Below are 20751 nucleotides of genomic sequence, written 5' to 3' on the forward strand. Positions count from 1 at the left end.
CGTAAACCAAAGATGAAGCGCACACAGTAATTCTGAGCGCGCTGCAATCTCTGAGTAAGTTGAACAGTCATGTCCATAGTCACTAAGTCACAGTAGAAAAAAAAGGGGAATATCAATGTTTTAACTAACATGATTTTAGTAGGAAAAGGTAAAAGGTGTCCAATCCTTTTCAAAGAGTTAATCCCAGCTACAACTTTGTTACTGGTCGAGTTTACATGGTCTGTCCAGTCGAGAGTATTTGTGAAAGTCAAACCAAGATTCTTCACCCTGGTGCTGTAGTCAAGTTGAACATTGTTTATTCTTATGCGGGGTAAGTCATTAAGGCTTAGTCTAGTCAAGAGTCTTGAGTGACCTACAACCATGACCTGCGATTTGCTCTCATTAATTTTTAAACCATTATTCTCCGTCCAGGTGATCACACGGGCAAGGTCATGGTTCATGTCACTCACAGCTGTCGCCGCATCACCAAGCTTGAAATGCTTATACAGCTGCAAGTCGTCAGCATACAAGTGATGCTCTGTAGTATTTAGTACATGAGTCAAGTTGTCAATGTATGCACTGAATAGCAGAGGACCCAAGATTGAACCCTGAGGGACACCTCGTCCCACTGGTCGCCAGCGCGAAGAGGAACCCCCAAGTCTCACACACTGACGTCTATTCTGCAAGTAGGACCGCACCCATGCCACCGTCGAACGAGAGAAACCCATACCCTCCAGTCTGTACAATAGGATGGGATGGAACACACAGTCAAAGGCCTTGCTGAAATCAACAAGGACAATGAGTGTGAGCTCCCTGCCATCCATTGCTCTGCGAACGTCATCAGCCACCTTGAGAAGAGCAGAATTGGTGCTGTGACCAGACCTGAATCCTGACTGGAAGTCGCTAATAAGCCCCCTACTGCAAATAAATTCACTCATCTGTTTGTGGACAATCACCTCTAGTACTTTGGAGAGCACAGATAGTAAGCTGATGGGTCTGTAGTCTGAAAGGGAGGACGGGTTGGGAGTTTTGTTTAAGGGTATGACTATAGATGACTTCCAATTTTCAGGAAAAACGGAAGTCATGAGAGATGTATTTATGATGTGGGTGATGAAGGGAAGTATCAGGGGAAGCATAATTTTTATGAATTTCAATGGTAGATCATCAGCCCCAATAGCATTGCTCTTTATTTTCAGTATAGCGGCCAAAACGTCACTTGCTGAGACACATGAAAAGTAGAATGGCTCTCCAGTTACTTGAGCTGGCAAAGAGTTGATGTAGTCATGGGCACGATCCAAGCCAACAGGTATGTCAGTAAAAAAGTTGTTGAGATCGTCCAGTGAGTGAGACACAACAGGCCCGCCCCCTCTCCACCAACTCCAACAGACCTCAGTCTACGCCACTTACAAGCAGATGAACCAGCAGAGGAGATCAGATTTTGGAAATATCTGGATTTGGCGTTTCTGATGGTCTGCTTGCACAAATTTCTCATTCGCTTGTAGCTATTGAAATCCACAGAGCTCTTTGTGCGTCGTGCAACTCTACTACACCGATCACGCTCGGCCATCATCCGACGTATTTCTCTTGAAATCCATGGAGCAGGATCCCTTGTCACTCTGCGCTGCACAAGTGGAATATACTTATTGAATAAATAGGATACACCATTATGCAACTCATTCACCATGTAATTAACATCATTAGTTGCGTAAATGGTTTGCCAGTTCAATGTCATCCCCTCATTGAATAACTCATGGTAGTTGATGTTTTTATAATCTCTGTATTTAATGATTTTTGGCTTCTGTTTGGGACTTTTTAAGCCATATACAAGGTAAACCATATCATGAGCAGACAGTGCAGGGAAAGGGATCTGCCCATGGCCAACAGCCGACCGCTCATCACAAACAGCAATCAGGTCCAAGAGCGTATCAGACGTAGCGGTATGATGAGTCGCCTGGAGGGGGAGCAGGGTCATGCCACCAGTATAAAACATAGTCGTGAGTTGAGTCTTGTCATAGGTGTCACGTCCTAGTAAGTCAGTGTTAAAGTCTCCCATTACAGCTATATGGCTGTACGGCAGCATGAGACGCAACAGGGTATCTCCAAAGTCACTCATGAATCCTATATGAGGTGGTCGATAACATACTCCAATCAGCATTTTAACATTATGAGATTTAATTTCAAGGAACATGTATTCGGGTCTATTTGGAATCGATGAATCGGATGAATACTTATGACTCGGCAGCAAGGCGCGCTTAACAAACGCAGCAACACCTCCACCGTTTTTATGTAAGCGATCGTTACGAAGGAGTACATACCCATCAAGTTCCACAAGCCTATTTGAAACGTCAGGTTTCAGCCAAGACTCCGATACCAAGACAACGTCACAATCCTGGCCTCCGAATACATGCCTGAATTCGTCGATGTGACAGAGGAGGGATTGTGCATTCACATGAGCAATCTTCAGTCGGCCGGGAAATGGAGTGACCGCCCGCCTAAGCAGCTCGCCGGTGCTCAGTGCGGCAGCATCGTTATACTGCTGTGTCATTCAAGTTGTAGAATAGATTGGGCATTAATGACGCAGAGAATAAGAAGAAAAAGGCAAAAACTAGGCAGCTTAAAATTAAAAGATTCAAGTTTAAAAAAGACAAACATACCACATTCACACCAACACATATACAACAAAACAACATTATAATATTGAAAGAGTAATACAAAACAGGAATGCATGCAATGATTTGAGATTGAGAATACTCAATGATCTTACTCGTAACTGGCCAGTGAAATTCGGCTCCATAACTATTATGAATGGAAGAGAAGGGGGAAAAACAGTTGTCTGACTCAATATTAGAAGAAAGGAAGTTTCTCAGCTATATAAATGCTCAATTTACTACCATTTCTAATTGAATGAGATTTATCACAACAGAAAATTATTAGTGGATTGGTAGCAGCCATTAATATGAAGAACAAAAGTTTTGAGGGAAGATGCAGTAAAACAAAATAATCATAATGATAAAAATACAGGAAAAATAATGTTGGAATAGAGAGAAAAGTGTTAGGACAGATTAAGTGATGTTACTTTATGAATTATAAAACTATTCTGAAATAGTGTAGTTGATTAGAAAAATATAGAACAAAACTGTAATGATGAACTGCATGCTGAGGAAAAATAATGATACAAAAAATGAGCGGTTAATCGTTTTGATTGTGACACAGAAAAGAACGAGAGCATGATTTTAAAAAATTAGAGGAAATAACGATATTGTTATCATGTACTCTTGCTGTGAAGATAAACCCTATATATCAGGAAAAAATAGAACAGAGAACAGAGGGAGCAGATAAGAAAGTAACCAAAGTAACCGTAACCAAGATAACGGGATTACGATAGACAACTAGATGACAATCTATAGATGCTACTCTTCATTCACACACAGAGATAATTATGCAATGTAGACATCAAAATTATTTATGAATTTGACTGAATGGCAATGTTTTGTTGAAGGAGATGTAAGACTGACTCAGATTTTATCCATCCAGCCAATTAAAGAAGAATGGTGATTTAAAAGTTAAAAATTAATTATCTTCAATCAGTCAAATTGAGATCCTAAAATGAACTGAATTTACTGTGGTAATCGACTGGAAAAGCAATAACTCTTGAATATAATTATTAACTGCAATAATAATGGAACTATTAATTAACTGAAATGATTAACAATATATGCAAATAAATAATATGTATAAGATAGAAAACTGTTCTTTTAAATGATTTTCCTTGAATCTTTGTTAATATTTAGTCCAAGGTGACATGCTTATCTGAATAGATACAATCAGTGCTCACGACTCACTGGAATGAATTCTGTCACCCTCGCGCCACATCACTCTGCCGTCGATCGTCCACGCATTCCTGATGCCCACTCTAGCTGCCACCTCACGGAAGTGAGCATGTCGTCGTCTCGTGAGGTCCTCTCTTATAGTGATATCAGAACCCTTGAGCTGCCTCCTCGCCGATAACACCGAACGCCGAGTCTGGTAGCTCACGAACTTGACGATGACAGCTCTCGGTCTCGCCTGAGTCGCTCCAGTACCAGGAAGACGTCCCACTCTGTGGCAGCGGTCGATCTGCGCTCCATCCACCGCGATTTTCAATCTGTCACTACACAGCTTGGTGACAATCTCGGTGACATTTTCTCCATTCACCTCCGGAATGCCAAATATTCGTACATTATTGCGACGTTGGTATTGTTCTTGAGAGTCCAACTTAAGCTCATACAATTCGGTACGAGATGCTGCCTTTTTTGTAATGTCGCGAATTTCAGCTTCCAATGAATCGATTTTTTTCTCCATAGCCGATAAACGCGGTTCATACTCACTCTGGATGCGCGCTCTTATCAGCTCATCGAGATTATCATTCAGCTTTAACACAACACGGTCGACGATACTATCAAGGAACTTGTTATCTGACAAGAGTTCGGCTACAAACTCCTTGAGCATGCCTTTATCAGCCGGCCACCCCTCCCCCTTGGTCGATGACGAGGATGATGCTGACGACGGGCGATCGCTCGATGCCGAACCCTTATCGCCGCCGGTTGCGACCCTGGCTAGCTTGCTCCTTAGCACTGCTGGCGAAGATTTAGGCATGATCAAAATTAAATTTATTTAAATCACAGTAACCACTCAAGATGAGAACTTGAAACTTGTGATGATTGAAGATGATCACACACAGCACGAGTCAGCCAAAAATTAGAACTAAACTAACACAAGAACATGCAGAACTCGAGAAACAAACAGGAGCCGAAATGAACAACGTCAGGCCGTTAGCATTCTTATCTATTCAACACAAGAGAGAGAGAGTGTGTGTGTGTTAGAGAGCTGAGGAGGAGAGAGGATATATTTTGCCAATTCTGGGCCACTTTGCACCAGAATTACCAAAGGTCAAGGTTGAAGGTCAAGTACAAGGTAAAAGTCAAGGTAAAAAACTAAGTAAAGCTCAAGGTCAAATTCATGGAAAAGGCCAAAGGTAAGGTCATAGTCAAGGTCAAAGGTCAAGGTCAGAAGAAGAAATGAAAACTATCATCAATAATTAATTTTTTGACCTTGAACTTTGACCTTGATTTTTACCTTGACCTTGACTTCAACCTTGACCTCTTAACACTGTAAACCCCCAATGCAATTTTTTAAACCAAGCCTCTATTAAAATTTTCATTACATCTATTTTCGCTTGAAAACCTTTAGACCTTTGACCTTGACCTTTAACTTTGTGCCAGAATTGATGAAATTATACTACGGAGGAGTGAGTCTGGGAAATTAGATTTCTTTATTTATGTATGTTACAATATTTACTCGCTTATACACTAATTTACATTAAATTACGGTAATGCTAATCATTCGTTGAATTTTACAAAGTATAGATAATTAATAAATGAGAATAAAGATTGAAATGCAATTAGAATAACGATAATATAAAATTGTAATGTAACTTCATAAATCGGCGGTGTTTTAACAAATAATTGTCGATTCTTTAAGGAGGATATGGAATAATATCCTTCCCAACAACACACGACCGTGAGAGAGAAAGAGTGAGGTGTGAGAGAGAACTGAGGAGAGAGTGACCGACTTGAAATACCTCTCACTCAGATTGCTCTTATCATTTCAACACTGGTATCGTCGGCGCTCTCACTTGCTCTCACTTTCTCTTATTGCGCTTCCACTTCCACAGACAAGAATAGATTTGATCTTCGCTCCCGGTATTTGTTCGGTGTTTCACGAGAATCACTTTCATTGAAATGTGAGAGAGTTCAGTATGGGTACTTTTAGCATGAATATCAATAGTTATATTCACCCTATTGAGTCTTCACCCTATTGGAAATAGCAGGTATATTAGTGATAAGTGAGAAGTCAAAAGTAACAGGACATGAAAATATGTCATAGTTGCCAATTTCATTTTTCCAAAGCCTTCTGAAGTAGCTGTGTAGCTGTAAGCTCGGTATTTGATACTTTTGGTATAATATATTTAGTGAGATAAACCTTATAAAGTCAGAAAATAATAGGAAATAGCAGATATACAGAGTGTTTCAGGAGAAGTGTCGAACATCCTAGGGTATTGTTCCTGGATGATAGAAATCTACAAATGTTGTATTTCAAGTGTCCAAAACTCAGCGGTTACCCTTATAACTGCCATTTTGTTTTTACTTTCCTTGCCCTATTACCATAGGTAAGGAAAGTATTGCTTTCCGAAAAAAATTAAGGTACCCCAATTTCTAAATGTCTATACGTTTCAAGGTCCCCATGTGTGTGTGTGTGTTGTGTGTGTGTGTGTGTGTGTGTGGTGTGGTGTGTGTGTGTGTGTGTGTGTGTGTGTGGTGTGTTGTGTGTGTGTGTGTGTGTTGTGTGTGTGTGTGTGTGTGGTGTGTGTGTGTGTGTATGAGTGTATGTGCGTCTGTGTACACGAAATCTCATCTCCCAATTAACGGAATGACTTGAAATTTGGAACTTAAGGTCCTTTCACTATAAGGATTCGACACGAATAATTCCGATCAAATGCAATTCAAGATGGCGGCTAAAATGTCGAAAATGTTGTCAAAAACAGGGTTTTTCGTGATTTTCTCGGAAACGGCTCCAACGATTTTGATCAAATTCATACCTAAAATAGTCATCGATGAGCTCCATCAACTGCCACAAGTCCCATATCTGTAAAAATTTCAGGAGCTTCGCCCCATCAATGCAGATAGATTCCCAATTATCAGGCTTCAGATACAATTGAAACAGAAAAAGTCAAGTGGAGTAGATTGAGCATGAAAATTTCTACAATTAATGTTTAGTAACATTTTCACCTAAAATTGAAAATAAGCTTTAAATTCGAGAAAATGTGATTATTCAATTGCAAATTATTGTTGATTCTATTAAATCATTCACTATGAAGAGATAGCAGACCTCATGTGTGTCTCCAGCGTTATTGCCCTGTCACCAGCTGGCTCAAATCTTTGAATAGTGGACTTGAGATGCGCGGGAACACTAGCGTCAGGTGATCAATTTTCATAACGGCACGGAAAGTTGTGTGAGTGCGCCACACCAGATTTTTTTTCACTTGGGAATTTTTGTCTCAAGAACGAAATGATACATTGATCTGAAATTTGGCAGGAATATTTGTTAGAAAAACTCAACTCTATGAAATAAAATAAAAAAAATCAATGAGAATTTTCAAATTGGCGGCCATTTTTAATTTTTGATTGCAAATTTCACGAAAACCGTACACTTTACAGAAAATTTACAAGAGACAAAAAAGTTAGCAAATTTTATCAAGATTTCGCGGATACCCCATATATCGAGATTGATCAAAGAATAACAGAGAAATTGATTATTTTCGTATTGCATGCATGACCACTCTCCACAATTTAAACATCGATATTACATTTTTTAATTCCAATAAGATGAAGCTTTGAAACTCGGTATGACTCCATATGGCCATGCAGCTGATTTTACAATGTTTTTCAGATGATCTTGTTTGTTCATGATCCATGTATAATATTTGGACAATTTGAAACTAAATTAGGAAATTGAAGAAGTTTTGGACAATAGCCTGTTTTTTCTTTTCGGATCATTGTAGTATTGCTTGTGCTAACCTGATAAATGAATAAATAAATAGATAAATAGATAGATAAATAAATAAATAAACAAAAGAATGTGCAGAAAAAGTTGGCTTACAAATATCCTTCGAAAAAACAGTGTTCACAACCACAAACCTAGAACTTACCAGCCTACGAACTAGATATGGAACAATCAACAGGGTTCCAGGTTTTAAATATTTAGGAGAGGTTATTCCGGAGAGATTATCACAGCAGGATAGAATAAAGAAAGCTCGTAAAGGCCTAGGGCTGGTTCAATCCATTTACAATAAAAAATGCTTGTCTCTTCACACTAAAATTAGACATTATGATACAAAAGTGAACAAATGGGAAATTATTCCAGAGATAAAAGCACCAAGAGTTGGCACAAGATGGAGTGAAGAAAGAAAAGCTGCATTTTCTCAGAGAATGAAAAGCTGGTGGGCGAACAAGAAAACCGCCAAGTCTAATAAAAATCGATGATCATGATTTCACTCAGCGTCTTCCACTTCGGGAGCTCTAGGACTATTAATAATAATAATAATAATAATAATAATAATAATAATAATAATAATAATAATAATAATAATAATAATAATAATAATAATAATACCAGCAGATGAAAATTGTCAAAGAACAAGAGGTGAGAAATTGAGGAAGTATCAAGAGCTAGCATTTGAGCTCAAAGATTTGTGTGGGCTCAATAATGTTAGAATAATCCCAATCGTAATATATGTGAATGGTCTGGTTCTTAATTCAACAGTGGAGAGCTGTAAGGCTATTGATGTCTCAGAAACTCTGGTAGGGAAAATGCAGAAGTCTGTTCTGCTTGATACAGCTCGCATAGTACGCCAAACGCTCCAACATATTTGGTAAAATACTCCATCAATAATAGAAAATAATGCCAAGAGGTTGCATAAATTTTGCCCCTCTTCGCATAAGCTATCCGCAACTGCGTGAAAAATAGAATAATAATAATAATAATAATAATAATAATAATAATAATATTAATAATAATAATAATAATAATAATAATAAATAAACATTTGACACCAGGAGAATAAAGTCATGGGAGTATGCTAGCTTGGGCCTAACACCAATGAACATGCTGAGCAGGGTATAGGTGATAATATGAGATTTCTGGGGGTTTATGTCGACAGAGTTTGTAGAGAGTTGGCAAGCAACATGTCTCAGCAGCATGTCCCAGCAGCATGTCACAACAACATACTGTCCTAACATAGTCCCAAGTGTGAGAGCCCACATGCCTATCACACAATCTCCATTGTGCAGTGTTGCAAGCTTGCATCCAGCCTCGGTTCGACTGCTCCTGAGGTGTCGTTAAATAGAGCACACCGCTGCTAAATACAGTACAATGCATTGTTCGCACCCCGTGCAAAACAGGTGCACAGTCAGTGGTCAGTTTCTGTAGGGCGGAGGAATATAGTTCATGCAGAAATTCCTGCGCAGCTCTAGCAAACCTTGCTTTCTGTTGATCAGTAACCTCATTCCAGATCTACCAAATCCACAAAAGGGAATAGAATAGAATAGAATAGAATGGCTGCCTTTATTTTTACCTAGGAGGGCGGAGTTAGGGCGCAGCCGGCCCTCTCTTACACTCAACCCTCCAATACAACGCTAAATAATTGCTAGATTAAACAAATCAAATTAAGAAAAAAAATGAATGGAGAGAGAGAGAGAGAGAGTGAGAAATTGATTGATTGATTGATTATATGTCTTTATTAGGGCGGAGTTAGGACTCCTGGTTCTCTCTACCACACAACCCTTTACAATAGAGATAGAGAGAGAAAGAAAAAGAAAGAGAGAGAGTGAGGGGGAGATTAGATAAGATTAGATTTAATTTCTTTATTTATGTATGTTACATTTTTTACTGGCTTATACACTAATTTACATTGAATGACGGTAATGCTGAATATTCAACTAATTTTACAAAGTATAGATAATTAATCAATGAGAATAAATATTGAATGCAATTAGAATAACGTTGATATAAAGTTGTAATGTAACTTCATAAATCGGCGGTGTTTCGACAGATAATTGTCGATTCTTAGAGAAGGATATAAAATAATATCCTTCCCATCAACACACGACCGGGTTGTGATGGAATAGAGCTGTTGGGAATATTATAACATGTGAATATGTTATTTGAAACTTGGAAATGGGATTAATGGATAAGATGGATAATAATATTATAATGAGTAATAGTGAAAACAATATTGTATTGATGATTCAAAATAGATGAATTGAACAAACGTTATAGGGTGTGATTCAATTAAGATTCTAGAAATTGATTGAGTAATAATTACGATATACAATACTAAAGAACAGAAAATGTTGAATACGTATTATGTAAGATGGATGAATGAATGAATGAATTGGCGAGAGAGAGTGAGAGAGAGATTGATTGATTGATTGAGTACATTATTTATGTAGGTTACAATATATACTGGCTTATACACTTATATACAATAGCTTACAATACAGCAAAATTATAGATGAATTTACATAATATAGACTAAGAAAAAACTATTGAACTGTATATGATATGAAAAAGCAATTTGTATTATAATAACTATGATAATAATTATATTGTTATGCATCTACATAAATTGGCGGAGCTTTGGACATATCAATGTCCATTCTTCGGAAAGAATATTAAAAATATCCTCCCCACTAACTCTCTACCAAAACGTTAATTTCATTATTTAAACTAAGGATATATTTATTAATGGGAGTATTGTAAAAGTTTTAATCAATATGGATATTAAGAGAAAAAAAACAGAAAATTAATAAAGTAAAATAATTATATAGGTAGATAGGATTAAATTATTGATTAATAAAATGAAGTAGGTTGAAAGTAGATCAGGGTTATCAACTTCAGTAATATACAGCAGTATACAGTGGATAATTAAAATAACATGAGTATATATATATATATATATATATTATATATATATATATATATTATATATATATATATATATAATTCATTCTATAACAGGTTTAAAGGTTTATATTGGTGGGATGGGTGAGGGATGGTTGTCATGTGATCGTTCTAGGGCCGGGCAGTTTCAGTCATTTGTTTTTTTAAAGTCAGGATGAAGCTCGCTCGGCTCTCGATGGACCTGAAAGAAACAGGAACAGGAGAGAGAACAGAGAGAGAGAGAGAGAGAGAGAGAGTGAGAGAGAAGGAAAGAAAGAGTGATTGATTGATTACTTTATTTATGTAGATTACAATATACTGGCTTATACACTTATATACAATAGCTTACAATACAGCAAAATTATAGATGAATTTACATAATATAGACTAAGAAAATAATTATTGAACTGTATATGATATAAAAAAGCAATTTGTAATATAATAACTATATGCTAGATAATTATATTGTTAAGCATCTACATAAGTGAGAGAGAGTGAGAGAAAAAGAGATAGAGGGGGTGAGAGAGGGGGGAGGAGAGAGAAAAAGTGAGAAAGAGAGAGATAGAATGTATGAGAGGGGGAGGAAGGGAGAGAAAAAAAACAAAAGAAAGAGAATTGAATAGGAATAATATTGCCTTTATTATGACCTAGGAGGGCGAAGTTAGGGCGCAGTCGGCCCTCTCTCTCACTTTACACTCAAGAGAGAGAAAGAGAAAGGAAGAGAGAGAAAGAATGAGAGAGAGAGAAAGGAAGAGAGAAACAGACAGAGACAAACCAAAGCACCTCAAAGTTTGATATGCACTAATTTCATTAATTATGCTCTCATACCTTGCAACCAGCAAACAAGGCTGTGGACTTACCCTGAGAAATGCTGCGCTGGACAATTAGCTTCAGTTCAAACCCCGTGACAGACGTACTGGAATAAAGGTGATAAGTTAGTACGGTAAGGCTGGTTGAACTAAGATAGGTTGATCAGCTTTAATCCACATTGTCAAGCGAATGCAGTGAGATTAGGATTGTGAAATAGTAGATCATGAAGCGAACTTCTGAGATTAATTTGATGTGGGATTTGTTTGTTTGCAATGTTTTTACTTTCCTTGCCCTATTACTATAGGTAAGGAAAGTATTGCTTTCCAAAAAAAAATCAAGGTACCCTAATTTCAAGTTTTCTATACGTTTCAAGGTCCCCTGAGTCCAAAAACATGATTTTTAGGTGTTGATCTGTGTGTGTGTGTGTGTGTGTGTGTGTGTGTGTGTGTGTGTGGTGTGTGTGTGTGGTGTGTGTGTGTGTGTGTGTGTGTGTGTTGTGTGGTGTGTGTGTGTGGGTGTGTGGTGTGTGTGTGTGTATGTGTGTATGTCTGTGAACACGATAACTCCATTCCTAATCAACCGATTGACTTGAAATTTTAAAATTAAGGTCCTTATACCATGAGGATTCGACAATAAGAAATTCAATAGAATCGAATTCAAAATGGCGGATAATTACTAAAAAAACATGTTTTTCACGGTTTTCTCGAAAACCGCTCTAACGATTTTCTTCAAATTTATACCATGGATAGCTATTTATAAGCCCTATCAACTGACAGGAGTCTCATTTCTGAGAAAGTTGCAAGAGCTCCGTAATATTCTTGAGAAAAATGGCGGATAATTACTAGAAAACTATTTTTTTCTCAAAAATGACTTGACCGATTTTTTCTCAAATTCATACCCTGTAATGACATTTATCAGCTCTATTAACTGGCATGAGTCTTTTTTCTGGGAAACTAATGGGGGTCCACCCCATCCTTGAGAAGTGGACTTTGTAACCTCCTTCTCGTGCATTAGGTAGGTAGTTAAACAGTTCATAAAAATAACACATAGTCGAGATATTTCATCTGTAGAACAGCTGTTTTGATAACTTTTAAAGAATATCATCGAATTACACAATTTACACAAAGGAAAAAGTACTCTGAAAACAATTATATATACACATATACAGTAGTCTGATCGTAGTTTCAAATATGTTGTTGCCAATCGTCATTATGTTATTCTCCTCTAAGAATGGGGCTTATAGTTCAATGAGAAAGGAAAGTTATGTGAATGCGCCACACCAGATTTTTCAACATGACAAACATGGATGGAATGAGTTTTCTCATCCCTATTCAGTCCAGTAAATATAGACATGTCACAAACTAGACATGAAAAGGGAGTGTGCTTGCAATATAATATTGTAGTTCTAATTATTAAATATATTAGCTGGATACATAAGATGAGTCCAGAACCAATCTTTGCATACAAAATTTCCTTGTTCTAGATACAGAGTGGCCCAAGAACTTCGAATTTCGATTCTGAGGGATTCTTTCGATATTTGTTTGTAATAAAAATCAGATCAAATTTATTTCCATTCAAAATACAGTTCACAAACATAAATATAAATTACATTTTATGGAAAGATTAGCATCCCCAAAGAAAGAATCTGAGCGCGGATGCGAGTTGTGCTATTTTCATAAAACTAAAAAGAAATATAATATTAGGATGACCTATTCCACCCTCTAGGTTTCCTAATAATTGCGAAGTATTGCTACAACGCGGACTAGCTACAGCCGGGTATGGGTCGGGGTCGGTGACCGTATTGACTGGTGGAGATACCGGACCTACACTTCTCCCTCTATCCTGATTCTTTACCCTCTGCTTCTTTCGCGAGATTTTTACTTTCAGGGGAAGAGTGTTTGCCCGTGCCGTTGCTGGCCGATTCGGCCCTCGGCCTTTGGAATACAGGGTGGGTGTTAAGGAAGATTAAGATAACCCTATACAAGGAGACGGATCTGACTGTCAGATCCCTATCAATAATTCTATTTATAAAGGTAGTACGCAATCTGAACCAACTGCGAATTGACGGCGAGCAAGCTGTACCTGCAAGCCCGGGATGTGGTTTAGAGAATAGGGTACAGGGTATGAGGTATGCGGTATAGGGTATAGGGAACAGAGAATCAATAATAAGATTATTATTCTCTACAGCAAATAAATATCTGCTCAATAATCCGCAATCTGAGAATTGCGCTCTAGCTCTCAGCAAGCTGGACCTGCTAGCTAAATACAGTATATCAATTTCAATTAAGTGGTAATTAAAATTTAGAGGATAAGGTTTTAGGTGTAGGATTTCTGAATCGCGAGCCTGCAGCTGCGAAAGGATTTTCAGCAATTCTGGAACTGCTAAACAGGATTTCCGCACTAGTCTGATGACTGCGCGTCGGTTATTAAGGGCCAGTCTGTAACTGCCCTTAAGGGTATGGGAATCACTCTCAATCGTCCGAAACGCTTTTAAATTAATAGTCAGTATGTCGACTATTATGAGAGGATAGAAAAGATTTTTCACAGACACAGTCTGTAGAATAATATCGGGAAGACAACAGTCTGTCGTTGTCAGGGTAGGAAAGGATTTTTCCAGGATTTTCCACAAGGAAAATATCGAGTCAGAGACTCCTAATTCAGGAAAAGATTTCAATAGACTTTTCCAAGTAATTGTCAGTCTAAGGACTACCACAAGATCGATCTCTAATTTGCAACTGAGATCACGGGAAAATTCGTGAATTTTCCACAGGTAAAGCCAGCAAATAATATTTGCTATTAAAGAAGACAGGTTTCTAAGAATTTTAGAAAGGATTCGCGGGTCTGAAAACCCGCGACTAGGACGATCTCGAATCTGGAACTGAGATCAGGAAGGATTTTAACACAGGAAGAATTAAGAGAAAGAAAGAGAAAGGATGCCGCAGTCTAGAAACTTCGGCGAGGAAGTCCTCAAGCTGTACCTGAGAGCTAGAAGGATTTTAGAATAGGGAAAGTGAGGAGAAAGAAAGAGAAAGGACGTCGCAGTCTACCAACTTCGACAAGGACGAACTCAAGCTGTACCTGAGTTCTCAAGGAAATGATTGGAATTTCCCACTAGGTATTACAGCAAGTCAGAAACTGCTAAGAAAAGTTAAAATACTGGGCCACTCTATAGTATGAAAACCAAGCAAGGAAAACTTGCTATAAATGATAATAATCTCTCTACAAGGACAAAAATTAATCGAGAAAACTATTCTCAAAAGGAACAGGGATTTTCCCACAAGAATAAAAATTAATTGAGTAAAACTATTCTCAAAAAGGACAGGGATTTCCCTACAAGAATAAAAATTCAATGGAGAAAAATTACTCTTTAAACTGAAGGCCACCTTACTACAGAGAAGGAAAAATATACGGACTACCAGTCCTGACATACAATTACCTGAAATGACGTGGATACTGATACGGAGAATAGCGAACCGATTCCCACTTCCCGTATTATAATTAAAAACGTCGTGAAGCGACAGAGTCGAGACTTATAAATTAAGCACTCAAAAATAATCCGCTATAAGAGCCTAGCTAAATTTCCCCACTCAACTATTTTTAACACAAACTTGAGATCCCTTACAGGTTTCAAAACCAAGGATAACTCGATCACCCCCAGTGATACGAATTTAGGAAAAATAACCAACAAGAAAGAAAATCCCCCAGGAGGTTCTATCTTCAAATACAGTCGGCAATTCGACATACAATATTCCATTCACTAAAATACAGAATGGAATATTAACCCTCTAGTACACCACTATTAGGAGCGCCGCTCGGAACGAAGCCGTACACGAACCCGTTCACCGAACAACTGCTTTCTCTCTGGTCTTCTTGGAGCTGCACCGGGTCGCTGAAAATTAGGAGGCCGGGGGAAAAGAGCTTCCTGACCAATGAGAGTCTGAAAAGACGATCACGCCACTGGTCATGTGACGGGGTTTTGACTCAGCTGCTCCTGATGCTAAGGGTGCAGCAAATGATGACAATACTGCTGATTCATATAGTAGATTAGGCCGGTAAACAATATTTCTATTCCAGAAATTTCATGAAGAGCGATACCGACTCAACTCGGTAGCCGAGTGGTAAACAAGATCTGGAAATATCTGGTTAGATGAATCCGCTGCTGATGATTTAAAGGGGTTGACGGCGATGGTGATAATGTGCATGTACACAACTGCAAATCTAACAAAATATATCTGGAAGTCGATCCTATTCCTATTCTAAAACAGAATAAATTCGCTAAATTATGCATTAGTCGACGGCTCTCCATCCGTCACAAAAATTCACTTTGTGACAATAATTATAATTCTATTCTAAAAACAACAAAACACAAAACAATATTACCAATAATTGACTATATATGAAAATATCACAACAACAATATATTTTGCAAGTGACTGATCTATCTTTGATGTTTTTAAGATGGTTTGTGTAATGGAGGAATTCGAAATCAATCCCATTACTAAATAAATAGAGAAATGTGGATGATAATTTATTCATAGATATGTTGAAAGATGAATTTATTTGATGAGTTACTCTAGAGTCTAGATTAATTCTAGTACTAGATGATAGAAAATATATACTGGAAGTTTCAAAAAGAATGACCCAATTTTAAACACTTATTAACTTTTTGTGTAGTTGAGAATTTGATATTGTGGTAATTATTCATATTGAATGATCACACAGTTGAGTGGGAGAAGACTGTCCAGCTAGGCCAATGGCAGGCGTTCATGCCCTCGACCAATAGCAGTACTCGCCTACTAGTATAAATTCTGCTGCTCTTGTTTTAGTTTATCAGAGATTGACAATGGTGTAATAACCGAAACTGGTCTTTCTAATTATCAATAAATCAGTGGTTTTTTGACAATTTCTTAGTCTTTTTCATTCAATTAAACAGTTATATTTATTGAAAAAAAAATGGTGTACAGAAACCAATTTTACATCAAATTACTCACAGAAGTATCAAGTTTATGATGATATTTACATAATCATGATTTATTACATGATGAATAAATCTATGAATAAATGATATATCAAGTTGATGAGTTTTTATTGAAAGTGTTCTATGTGCCCTCCTCTTGAGGCTCGGACGACATCTAGACGGTAGCCAAATTCATCCCAGACTCTTTGCATGATGTCGGACTGTAGCTACTGCATAAGTTGTCCTGGTTTCCAGCTCCTCAATATCAAGTGCTAAGGAAGGAACATGAACACAATCTTCAACGTTGGTCTTCCCTTAGCACTTGATATTGTGACATTGGAAGATGTCATATCAGTAGCTTCAAGTACTTAATAGCTAGAAGAAGAAGAAGAAGAAGAAGAAGTGATAGAAGCTATCACTAGCTTCAATTTTTCCCCTAATAAAGGGAAATTTTGTTTTGTTGCACGAAGTTGGTAGCCCTACTCACTCAGTATACACAAGGCAGTGCGAGTTAATTATCCTTAAGCTGTGTAACATTTTGTGATGATATTGGTCGTGTAATGAACAGAATGTCTTTTACCATAGAACAACAAGAAGCAAGGGTTTATGGCCTCAAGGTCTCCAGACCTCACATCCCCTGATTACTTTTTGTGGGGCTACATTAAGTCTGAGGCCTTCAAAAACAATCCTCACAATATTGATGAACTGAAAGCCAATATTACAGACTTAATCACGAATACTTCCAATATAACTCTGATAAAGGTTTCTGCTAATATGGTGAAAAGAGTCTGAGCGTGTATAACCTCAATGAGTGGACATTTTGATCATATGGTGTAATAATTTTAAGTAACTAAGAAATGTGAGTAATAAAATATCAATTTTCTTTTGTAAATAACAAATATTATTTTTTTATTAATACCCAAATTTCCGTTTATAAATTACATCAAAAATTGGGTAACAGGACTAAAAAATCACCCTGTAGTATCAAGTTTATGATGATGTATTTCAAGTGTTCTATGTGTCTTCTTCTGAGGCTCGGACGACATCTAGATGGTAGCCAAATTCATCCCAGACTGTTCGCAAGATGTCTGTCTTCTCATACAGTAGCTACTGCATCAGTTATCCTTGTTTTTAGCTCCTCAATATCAAGTGATAAGGGAAGAAAATAAACACAATATTCAACGTTGTTCCTCCTTAGCACTTGATATTGAGAAATTGCAAGATGTCTGTCTTCTCATACAGTAGCTACTACATCAGTTATCCTTGTTTTTAGCTCCTCAATATCAAGTGCTATGGAGGAACAAAATATTGTAAATATTGTGTTTATATTCCTCCTTAGCACTTGATATCGAGGAGCTAAAAACCAGGATAACTGATGCAGTAGCTACTGTATGAGAAGACAGACATCTTGCGAACAGTCTGGTATGAATTTGGCTACCGTCTAGATGTCATCCGAGCCTCAAAATGAGGACACATAGAGCATCATTATAAACTTGATACTTCTGTATTATTATTGTTCATTGTTTTTCAAGGGACGGATTCAAGGATTCAAAGGTTCAAAGAACCCCCATACGTCAACCGAAGCTTATTGTGTTCCCAAGTAGTATGTTAGTTAAGCAAACCAATACCTGTGTCCTTTACAAGAACCAGGAGTTTTTCCCTATACTAACATTCCATTCATCAACTGGTTGCAATCCTTGTTGCAATCTGGTGTGATATGCTTGGCAGTCTCTTCAGACTGATTAGTCCTCGTGACCTACGTGAGTTCCACTCCTGGCCTTTTTGAAGGTCCTGCGAGAGGGGCACCAAACTGCCTCTAGGGCGTCCGGCGCCCGGCCAGCCTCGACTCAGCCTCTTGACCCACATTTGTGCCTGGAGTTTCGCCCATCTCTGGTCTCTTGGGTTTTTCTTTTTGCCCCTCCAAAACTACCCCGATGGGTTTGAAGGGAGGTCCATTTTAGCCGCCTCCTACGACCAGCATGGATACTGTGGGTGAATTCTGGTTTTCAACACATTCTTGAGTACGATGCTCGACTCAAAGCATCTCAACCCACAGGGGGCGTTACTTCTGTAATTAATATGATGTAAAATTGGTATGTGTACACTTTTTTTAAATAAATGAAACTGTTCGGAATTGGGTCATTTTTTTGAGAAACCCGGTATTCATGAATGAATAAATCTGAGCGTATAGTTGAATGATGTATTACATAATGAATGAATTATTATTATTAGCGTATGGCTTTCAATGGTGGGGAGACTCAAGGGTAGTTCCACCTCGCCGTATATAGTCCAAAGTTCCCTAATGGGAAACCGGATACTAAGGTTATAGTGAGCACAATACTTTTAAATTTACACTTTTCACTTCGGAATAAAGTTCATTTTGATGTTAAAAAGTCCAAATCGAAACAAAACACAAAACCACTAAGCCAAATTTAGAAAATATTGAATTTAGACAATAAATTAAGAGCCAAAAATGTAAAGCACGTAAGAATGAATGAATGATATATATATGTATATATATATATATATTATATATATATATATATATATATATATATATATCAAGTGAATTAACGGGTGAATAGATGAATGTATGAATCAACTTATGGATAGATAGAATGAATGGATGAAATCAAACTCGAAAAGAAAGTAATCTACGAAACGAAACAATTGACACAATTTCCACTCTCCAAATCGAATGGAATGAATCCAAAACTTAAATTACTCCACAGATATGAACAAGATTTGAGAACCATTTCTGAGAGGTTGTAGGTAGAAAATTAGCCGGGGCAAAACGAGTTAAATGACAAGGCGTCAGGGCTTACAGTTTACAGTCGACAGACAAGGTTTACAGTTTACAGACTGAGTAAACTTTGCAGCTTCGACGGCTGTAATTGAATAGGACAAGCGACTACTCGTTGAGTTGTTCAGAATTCGCGCTGAATGCAGCGAGTAACTCGTCTGAAACTTTGGATCTGAATCTAGCAAGATGGCGGAGTCTGCTTCACGATAAACTCGCGGATCTGTGATATTTCCGCTGCTGTTTCCTACGGATATTCGTGTCGTTCCACATGTACTGAGTTGTCGTTGGTTTCAATCTTGTGTGGGGAAACATGAAAGTTGTAAGAATTAACTGATATCAACATATATACTAGGACTTGTCGGTTGTAATATTGTCTGGAAAAACTTGACAATAGTGACAAGTTGTGGAGAATAACTGATACTCTCACATGTACTAAATTACGACTTGTCGATTTCAATATTGTCTAGAAAAACTTGACAATAGTTGTGGAGAAAATTAACTGATACCAACATATACTACGATTGAATGAATAAAAAAACACATAATTATGTTGTCAAATTCTAGACAGTTTTATTCGGTACACGACCATGGTTATACTCACGAACTGGGGCCTGTTTCACAAAGGTACAAGTAGGTTACAAGTCTTGTTGCCAACCATGATTTGGAGAACAGCTGATTACAAGCGTTTCACAAAAGCAGAATTGTAAACTTGTAGTTACAATGAATTTCTAGAAGTTTCTACAAGTGATTTGCCTGTTACGAACAAGTGTTTCACAAAGATTTTCATTGTAGCCAACAATTTTTGATGAAATTACTTGTTCGTAACTATGAAATTTCTACCGAAGTGGAAAGCTATGTAAAGGATTTACGAGTGATCATAAAAACTATTTTGAATATTCAATAGATATTTCTAATAATCAGAAATGCCCCATATTCCTCTATAATTCATTATTTTGGAAATATATGCATCAGGAAATTGAATTTAATAAATTTCCAAAATAGTTATTAATGTGTTACCTCATAGGTTATGTGTACTATAGTATATATACACAGTATATATAACTTGACAATAGTGTCATGTGGAGAATTAACTGATACCAACATATACTACGATTGAATGAATAAAAACACACATAATAAATGTTGTCAAATTCTACACAATTTTATTCGGTACACAACCTTGGTTATACTCACGAACTGATACTCTCACAACCACTGATACTCTTACCAACCATGGTTACGAACAAGTACTTGTTGTTACAAGTTTACAAGTACTTGTAGTTACAAGTTTACAAGTACTTGTAGTTACAAGTTTACAAGTACTCACGTTTCACAAAAATTTATGATCTACAACTTCACAAGTTTACAATTTTACAAGTCTACAAGTACTTCAATAGTAGACATAACCTATTCCATGATAATTTCCTTTTTCATCCTTTATAAAGCTTACTTGTACTTTTCAATAATTACTTTGAAAATATTTGAAAGCAGTATAATGTTTTTTGTACAGTCTACTCCATTTATTGCTGAATTTGTAACCTACACTGTATATATATATATATATATATATATATATAATATATATATATATATAGTATATGTACTATATATACTGTGTATATATACTATAGTACACATAACCTATGAGGTAACACTATTTTGG

At 37.1% G+C, this 20751-nt stretch overlaps 1 protein-coding gene across 1 annotated transcript; it reads right to left on the minus strand.

The window, feature by feature from the left end:
- Positions 1-1208: 1208 nt before the first annotated feature.
- Positions 1209-3734, minus strand: LOC120350791. Its single transcript, XM_039425637.1, has 2 exons — positions 1366-3734; positions 1209-1323 (listed from the first exon to the last, which is right to left on the minus strand). Exons 1-2 carry the CDS (start codon positions 2522-2524, stop codon positions 1232-1234), a joined length of 1251 nt encoding a protein of 416 aa, XP_039281571.1. The 5' UTR covers positions 2525-3734; the 3' UTR covers positions 1209-1231.
- Positions 3735-20751: the final 17017 nt, after the last annotated feature.

The sequence above is a fragment of the Nilaparvata lugens genome, chromosome 4 (genome assembly GCF_014356525.2).
Source record: "Nilaparvata lugens isolate BPH chromosome 4, ASM1435652v1, whole genome shotgun sequence".
NCBI classification, from domain to species: domain Eukaryota; kingdom Metazoa; phylum Arthropoda; class Insecta; order Hemiptera; family Delphacidae; genus Nilaparvata; species Nilaparvata lugens.